Source organism: Aplysia californica, unplaced genomic scaffold (assembly GCF_000002075.1).
Source record: "Aplysia californica isolate F4 #8 unplaced genomic scaffold, AplCal3.0 scaffold00662, whole genome shotgun sequence".
In the NCBI taxonomy this organism is placed as follows: Eukaryota; Metazoa; Mollusca; class Gastropoda; order Aplysiida; family Aplysiidae; genus Aplysia; species Aplysia californica.
Window position 1 is genome coordinate 125288 of NW_004797932.1, and position 9403 is coordinate 134690.

A 9403-nucleotide genomic window follows, 5' to 3' on the forward strand; every position below is an offset into this window, starting at 1 on the left:
GGATGGAGTGAATCAGGATAATGTAGCTTTTCTGAGAGCACCCGAGCAAAGGAGTGAATGGAGTACCATGATCGTCAATGTCTGTCGAAGATCTGGCACTTGATGATGATGATGTCCTTTCGTCTACTGTTTCTTTTCTTTCCGAAAAATGTTGTGTGCCATACATTCCTATTATTAAATCATCGGAAAGGTGATCAAATGTACTTAGCCCATAATTGGTCGCTTTTAATGCTGTTTTGAGAAAATCGAAGGTAAAGTTTTTGCCCCTTGTTCAGTTTCTTTAAAAGACAAGGAGAATTTGCTCTATAACCAACCAAATATATACACCAAGGAAACCAAACTTCTCCTATAGGTAGGGCAACGCCCACTTTCGGTGTTGATCAAGATTTCTGGAAACCCCCGAAATCTGGGTCAGCCGCTTGTCCTTAAAAGCATCACCAATTATGAATCTTTTTCAAATTGCAGTTTTACGACTGAGGTCTCGGATGATGATTGTGCTCCGGAAAAGTATAGTCAACATTCTAAATTCAATTTCTAAATCACGTTGAAAAAAGAACAAGAACCCATACATAAGAAAGCTACAATATAACTGTATAACAAAGTGAAATAGTTCTCTTTTTTCTCATAACTGCACAATTTTGCTTTCTGCACTTTGTCATAATTTTAGTTTTAGTAAATATTCTGCGGCACTTGCAACACAAAAGTTATTATAAATGCCAGAGCTCAGAAGTGTCACTATAGAGTAACCTACGAAGAAAAAAAAAAAAAAAAAAAAAGATGGAGGAAAGATAAGAATGATAAATGTTTGACAGGAAAGAAGGAGCAGACCACACCAGAGCATCCGCTAATCACCCACACAGTACATTTACACAGCTTGCCGATGATATGTATACGCGTATACATGTCAAGGGTAGAAAGGAAAAACAAGATATTTCAGTTTTTGGAGGATTTGAGTTGTAACATTGGTTGGATTGTGTTTTCCAGCCCATGTTAGTGTCCAGGGCTAGGACCTATGTACTACGGTAAAACAAGGACTGTCAAGCATTCTACTTTTGTTTCTCTCAAAATGACAGAAAGTGACATCCTTGGTTTTCCCTTGTGTTCTTCGCGCATTTTCCTATTATTCAAAGTGAACTAAAGGGAAGGAACTTTTACAGAAGGATTCGTAACATTGTTTATTAGTCCTTTGGTTTTCTCTATAAACGCGCACAAATACATGTATGCATGTAGAATCAATCAGGTGCGCATGCTACCAGAGGAGGGACAAACCCCTTCACCCCCCTCCTGAAAAAACCCCAAACAAAATCAATACAAAACAAAAAAACCACCCCTTCAAAAGAAAAAAAAGACACACAAAAACAAAACAAAACAAACAAAAAAACCACACCCCAAAAACCCCCAACAAAAACCCAACAACAACCCAACACAACAAATTAACTAAAACCTCAACAAAAAAACATCTCACAATCCAAAACAAAAAGTATGGTGCGGAATTCCCTCATGAAAAAAAAAAAATATGGTGTGGAAATCTCCCACATTTTTATTGGTTACAACTACAATATCATGAGTTAAAGATATCAGCGGGCTTAAGGAGACACTGCAGCAAACAGGACATGAGACATGACTAGTTCTCTTTCTAACAGCACCATGATAGCAAATGTTACATCAATGAACAGACAGATTTCTTTCATTATCGTCAGAGCTTCCTCATGTACAAAATTGCTCCATATATATACACACGTTACATCATTCCTTCCAGAACAATCCCTTTCACATCTGTAACATTCCTTCCAGAACAAATCCTTTCACATCTGTACCAAAATATTAATGAATAAAACACAATAACATTTTTTTAGATCTGTAATCTTTGTAAAAGTCAACAATGATATCCCTCTCAGTGTTCTGTTAGTAATACCAACAGAACAAATGCAAATGTTTCAATATTTTCTATAATATTTTCCGCTCTACCTACAAATGCTACTATAAGGTACTTGCACATGATAGCCTTGAAAGGCGGCAAAATATGAATTGTAGCATAGATTTGTGAATAAATGCACATCATTACTTAAAAATGTGAGGCTTGCTGACAAAATGAGTTACTTCTCGCAATCTACAAAATGGAGATATTGGCAAAAAATCGACACAAGGTCAAATTTGTAGAATAAAAAAAAAAATAATGCCTTACTATTCTTTAACTATAACAAGCCTGTTATTATTCCATACTAATAAATGATTAAAAAAAACTTCACCTATAAGAGTGATAGGTCTATTGTTCTTTTTTTATAAGTCTTGAATCCGAGAAGTAACTCATTTTGTCAGCACGCTTCACAAACATTATGCGAGGAGAAAAGTGATTGTCTTAGACAGGCAGACGTCTTACACAGTGTCATTGTGATAGAGGAAAAAACACAAGGGAGAAAGTGGGAAATGGTCGTTTGTACAGATGGTTGCCTTTCTGTAAAAGCAGGTACGACTGTAGCCTATATGGTCGCTTTTAAGCACAAGGGGGCTATCCCGAAAAATTATGCTGTTTTGAAAAAATCGAAGATAAAGTTTTTGGACCCTTGTTCAGTTTCTTTAAAAGACAAGGAGAGTTTTCTCTAAAACCAAACATATGCACACCAATGAAACCAAACTTCTCCTATAGGTAGGGCAATGCCCATTTTTGGTGTAGGTGAAGATTTCTAGAAATCCCCGAAATCTGGGCTAAGCTTAGCCCACTTGTCCTTTAATTAAAGCGACCATATAAACCTAAACTTTGATCATAGAATATTTTGAGGAAATATCCAAAAGCTTGGTTTTCCAAATCACATCTTGCCCAGACCCTTCTCCAGTTCTCTCATGACCCGAAGGCACTTTTCTTCCTGGAAGGGCAAGGCTGCACACTGTACTCCAACACTGAGGCCCTGGGCATTTCTTGAGCTCTGTCAAGAACAGAATAGTTTTGGTTCATTTTTATGATTGAAAGAAAAAAAAAGAATTTCATAATTACAACAGTAACTGTAATACAGAAACATTTTCCCGTCATATCCATCGACACAATTCAGAACGGATAGGAGGTGGGTTTCACATACAGACGTGCGCCACACACATACACACACATGCATATAGATAAACACACACACTCATACACATACAACAGCGCACACATACACACACACACACACACACACATACACACACACACACACACACACACACACATATACACACACACCTTGGATTAAATGGGTTTAGTTTAAGTTGACACCACGATACGTCCATTTTTTTGCATGCAAGCATCAGACAAACTGAACATGATACGACAAATGTGTGTTATTGAACAAGAATGTTACCTCCAGTAGCAGCTTCTCCATCTCAGTGTCAGGACTGAACACGTCGGGATCTGCAGCTCTGTCCAGATCCTCCTGGGTCACTTTGGTGACCGGAATCACGCCAGCTGGGTAGTTCAGGGAGTTAAAGAGTCGACAGTAGGTGGAGATTGCTGAAATGTCCAAACAAGAATGAATGAGACTTTTTGATATGGTGAGGTTTTACAAACGAAAGATTGGGAAGAAAGCAAGGCATTACCTCAGAGAGGCTTAACTCTTACATACAAGAGACAAGTATCTCAGAGAGGCTTTACTCTTACATACAAGAGACAAGAAGCATTACCTCAGAGTGGCTTTAACTCCTACATACATGAAACATGAGACATTATGTCAGAGTGGCTTTAACTCCTACATACATGAAACATGAGACATTATGTCAGAGTGGCTTTAACTCCTACATACATGAAACATGAGACATTATGTCAGAGTGGCTTTAACTCCTACATACATGAAACATGAGACATTATGTCAGAGTGGCTTTAACTCCTACATACATGAAACATGAGGCACTATGTCAGAGTGGCTTTAACTCCAACATACATGAAACATGAGACATTATCTCAGAGTAGCTTTAACTTCTACATACACGAAACACGAAGCATGATCTCTTTGAGGACGGGGGGAGACGGGAACACAGGGCAAATGACAGCGTCCAGTTTGTGATCCCTCCACAGCTGGGTAAAGGCCTCCTTCCACACCTGTGAACAAATAAAGTAAAAAAGTTTCAGTCTAAACCCAGTAACGTCTTTGAGATATTTCTTAACTTTGCAAAGGCTGAGTAAACATTTAAACTACGGTTGCATTTCGACAAGTATTTTCCTTTTGAAGTTCTAAAACAGGAGAAAGACTGAGTAACTTATTATGTTAATTGGATATGAAAAGCTTTTGAATGTTAGGTGGGTCAAATAGATATTAATAGAATATGATTAGCATAAACACCAGTGACAATAATAGAAGAAGTAGTAGCAACAATGAGTACTTGTTACAACCTTACAGAAACAGTAACTTACAGAACCAGCGAAACGCTCAAAATCCCAAAGCCTAATGAATAATTACAGTACAGACAAACAACGGGTCATATACATTGCGTGCATTACAATTGCAATAAAATTGGATTCATACGTACAATACTGTATTCATAAATGTATATATAACTTTTCAAAAGAAGTAGTATGATAAAATTCCAGACAAGTCTCCAAATGAACAGAGTTGTTTATCCTCTTCTTGGATTCCCTTGATTTTTCCTTAACAGAAATATTGGACTACTCACCTGTAAATCTATAAATAGTACTGTAATGTAACTTTACATGTGTAACAAGATCCAACTTGTACTTGTCAGTGATCCAAAAGTCTTAAAAAAAACAAACAACAAAAAACAACAACATCTTCATACCATATTCTATACACCAGGCATAGCCTACTTTATTTTCAAGACCTGTAGCTTATCAGTCTGTGAGTGGAATTGGAATATAGTCGAACCTGTTCAAGACAACAACCCATTAATACGGAAAAAAGTGTTCATCTTGGACAGTATTTATAATACATTTAAAAACAAATGGGGGGGGGGGGGGGGTAGTAAGAAGTGGTCAATTATACAAGTACAAGTGATTGTCTTGAACAGGTGGTCACTAGAGCAGGTTCAGCTGTCATTTCACCCGTCACGAGCACGCTAGGTTAGAATTTTTCGGGGATGGGTACTCACCATGTAATCTCCTACGTGATCGAAGTACTCGTCCATAGAGCTGTAAACACACACAAAGAGACCTTGTGAAATCTTCATAATATTCATTTTTACCAGGGTTCCATACTATCTACTTCTGTATAGTCTTCATAAAATAAATAGATACTTTTTTATCGGGAAGGGGGGAGGGGGAGAGATTTACAAACCCTCATTCTATGGTATGCCAACAAATGAATCTACTTAATTTGCTTTTGACTATCTTTGAACAAGTGCTGAACACTGATGCTTCAAAAGTGATAACAGCTTATATGTGACAAAAAAGTGTTTGTTTACAAGAAAGATCATAAGGTCATCGCAAGTCGACCTAGTAATTAATAATGAACGCAGCCGGTGTCAGTTGATGATAAAAAACAAACAAACAACAACATTGTTGGTCTTGAAAATCAAAACCAATAGTTTCTGGCCCAGCTGGAAGCAAGATATCTAATAATTTATCTCAGGAAATGCCTGCGAGTGACAATATTGTTTTATTATGTCAGTTTTAATTTCCCTTTTGACAGCTTTGGTATTTCAACTAGAGGTGGGCAAAATCCGGATAATCTATCCGAATAACCGGATACTTAGCAATAAAACATTGTCCGAATTCAGACTCTTATCTCACTTTCCTGACCTGCTTGCCGAAGTGGGCGTACTCATTTGTTGAAGTGATGCTAACCCGTTTGTCGAAGTGGTTCTAACCCATTTGCAGAAGCCGTTCTGTCATATTATTTGCCGAAGAGGAGCACTAACATATTATCCGGATTTCGCTAAAGCGTCTCAATTGCCCAGTTCTAATTTCAACCACTTTTCCCCCAGCTTTAGCGCACAAGATATTCAGAATCCCATAATTACTCCCACCAATGACTTGGAAATGTTTGTCTATGCCTGACATAACCATTGTACCCAAAGATGACAGTGTTACAAATAGGATCAGAAGCTTTTTTAGAAGGGATTCAAATCTTTTTTTTTTTCTTTTTTCTTTTTTTCATTTATATAGCGCATATCCATGCCCAAGAGCTTTCTCTATGCGCTTTACAACTATTATTACCCCAGCAGACCCTCTGAGAACATCCAGAATTATTCTCAGCTTCCGCAGAAGCATACAGTGCAAGCTGCGGATTTCACGCGCTGAAACACTATCAAACTGACAAGATCTTTTACTGTCTATAGCTGGGTACCCATTTCCACCTGGGTGAAGTGAGGAAACTTTGTGCAAAGTGCCTTTCCCAAGGACACAACGTCGGGTCCCTGACAGGATTCGAACCCACGACCTTACGGTTGCGAGTCCGAGAACCTAACCACTAGGCCACCAACGCCACCAGTACCAAAGTCAATTATTACATTTAATTTACTGAACTTGCCATGCGTACAGCAAAGACATAGATGTTATAAAAGAGTTGCTTTATCATTGACAGACGCAACAGGACGGAAATGTTCTAAAACCACATTTCAAAATTTTGCCTTTCCAGAATTTTGGTCTCTTGTTAACCCTTATCACCACAAGACGAGACACGCAGAGAAATGAAGAAGTACTTTACTTTACTTTACTTTTGCGATCCAGCGGCCATTTGGGTTCTAGCCCTTCGGTCTGTCGATATGGCAAAGAATTGACAGGTTTTAATCAGCTGTGCTTTGTCGCTGTATAGAGTGTTTCCGATGTCTGGGGAGGCAGGTAGGTAGGTGCTACGCAGGTCACAGAGTGCTGGGCAGTTAAAGAGGTGGTGTGGTACTATTTCATCTTGGCAGTCGCACAACGGGCAGTCGGGTGAGGTATCCTTGCGGATCCTATTAAGGTAGGAATTTAGTGGTATGTGTTGTGTTCGTTGGCGAAAGATCGTGACTTGTTCTCTTCTACTTAGGGAATTTATTGCATCTTTAGAGTTGGGGGCTGTCATGTGTGCAAATACAGTTCTTCCAGTTTTGCCCATTGCCCATCCATTCAGCCACTATTCCCTGGTGTTGCATTTGATGATGTTCTTAAATGAAGAAGTAAGAGCAGCTATCGGCACTGAGTCCTGCCAGCGTTACATACAAAGACAGAGGATAAAATGATTTGGCCTCCTGTTACGTATGTCACCTGGCCAGCCAGCCTCGAGAGCCTACAACACCAAGCACTCAGGCTATAAAGGAAGAGGAAGGCCACACAAACGGTGGATCGAGGGTGTCAAGGAAACCCCAAGAAAACATAACATTACAACTGAAAGAGCTGCGGAGCTGGCCTACCATAGAAAACTGCAGCTCCCCTCAACGCTTAACGGCAACAGAGGATGAAAAAGTAAAGTAAAGTAGGTCTCTTGGTTAGCTTTGTAAAGTACTTACTTGAACCCGATACAAGCTGAGAACATATCTGCTTTGTGTCTGTCCTGTAATAAAAAAAAAAGTAAAGCAAAGCATTCAAAAACTCTTTTTTAAAATACCCACATATGTGAGGCAGCGTGGTGGAATCAGGCTCTCGTCAAAATAATCAAAGTGAAGAAACTTGCATTTTTCCGCAGGTTGGGGAATTTTTATCAAATTTTTGTTTTTTGGCTCAACACCTTTCATGCCCATTAAAGAACTCATTTCTGTGTGGATTTGTTTTAAGAACGTCGATTAAGGCACAAACATTTCAATTTTCAGTTACCACAGACTTTTAAGCTATGGAAATAACTAATCTTTGGCGGCCATTTTCTCGCTAATTTTACCTCTGAAAACAGGTGACCCCCATCTCCTTCTTTCAAAGATATCTCGACTGGTGTTCAAGATAAATTGAAGTTGTTTTCTTCTAAATAAAGTAAAGTGAACAAGCTTTAAGATGATACCTAGTAGTTAGGCTCTCGGACTCGCAACCGTAAGGTCGTGGGTTCGAATCCCGTCAGGGGCCTGACGTTGTGTCCTTGGGAAAGGCACTTTACACGAATTTTCCTCACTTCATCCAGGTGGGAATGGGTACCCGGCTATAGACAGCGAAAGATATTGTCAGTTTGTTAGTGTTTGAGTGCTTAATCAGCTGCTTGCACTGTATGCTTCCCGGGAAGCTGAGAATGTTTCGGAGTGTTCTATGGTCTACTGGGCTAATAATATAGTGTAAAGCGCATAGAGCCTGCTGTTGAGCGGGGATATGCGCTATACAAATGCTATTTATTATTATTATTATTATTATTATTATTATTATTATTATTATTATTATTATTATTATTATTATTATTATTATTATTATTATACCAATAACTCTACATGCCCAAAATTTGACGAGAGCCTGATTCCACCACGTTGCCTCACATATTTTATACTTTCGCATTTTGAGTTTCTGGTACCAACTGGATAGCCCATATGATTTTGCAAATCTTAATTAAATAATAACAGATCACCTGAAGCTTCGAGTTGTGTTAATTACTCTCTTGTACCTGGGTTAATAATCATAGCAAAGACAAAACATTAAATTGGCCTAACCTTAGGAGTACCATGAAAACCTTAAAGAAACAAAAGTGAGACATATATACACGTGGGAAGTTCTCCTAAATTTGGAAATGTAATTTCGATCTTGTGCTGGGAGAAGAGAGAGGAGTTGTAGGATACGTTTAAAAAAATAATTTAGTAGAGGTTTTACAGTGCTCACCACTGCATAAGGTCATATGAGCGCCAGAAGATTAGAGGTGTTACAAGAGAATAACAAACATAAAAAAGAAGATAGATGTTTGATAGGAAAGAAGAAGCAAATCACACCAGAGCACCCGCCAATCACCCACGTAAGACACGTGACAAAGGCATGATGAACATTTATGAGACTCACAATCCTTTAACTTTGAGGAATAAATAAAATAGAATTCTTTTAGAGTTGGCTTTTCAGGTCTACCAAGTGCCCTGAGAAATTGATCAGAGCTTTCCAATTTCCTTTTGCCCACTTAAGAACCCCGATTGGAGTTGCATGAAATCCTTTTTTCTCTTGAATTGTTTCAATTAGGTCTAACGCCACCTAAATCTATTACAAACGAAAGGAAACAAAAGCATCTTTGCATGTACTTGCAATATTTAATTTACAACGGTCAGTTTGTTTCATTATCTTAATGTACTGGATTCTGGCAACATACAAGTTTTTCTCCCAAACTCATATGTTTTAGGAGTTGTTGGCAGGTCTGGCTTTTAAAGCATCATTAATTTTAAAAAATACTTAGTATAATATATTTGTTCATATAATTTCTATGGAACATTTTTTCTAAGAATTCACAGTAATTGATCATAAGTTAACTTTTCAAGAAAGAAATATGATGTAACTCTTGAAGAAAGAAATACAATAGCAAAACAACAACAACAACAACAACAACAACAACAA

At 38.1% G+C, this 9403-nt stretch overlaps 1 protein-coding gene across 1 annotated transcript in view; it reads right to left on the minus strand.

Moving 5' to 3' along the window:
• Nucleotides 1–2698: 2698 nt before the first annotated feature.
• The window catches only part of LOC101864552 (fatty-acid amide hydrolase 1), a gene marked incomplete at its 5' end in the record, with an annotated part of 10458 nt that continues 3753 nt past the window's right edge, over nt 2699–9403 (minus strand). The window contains 5 exon segments of the mRNA XM_005108124.3: nt 2699–2924; nt 3336–3484; nt 3958–4069; nt 5074–5113; nt 7411–7454. Of these exon segments, the coding sequence (XP_005108181.3) occupies nt 2808–2924; nt 3336–3484; nt 3958–4069; nt 5074–5113; nt 7411–7454 (462 nt within the window).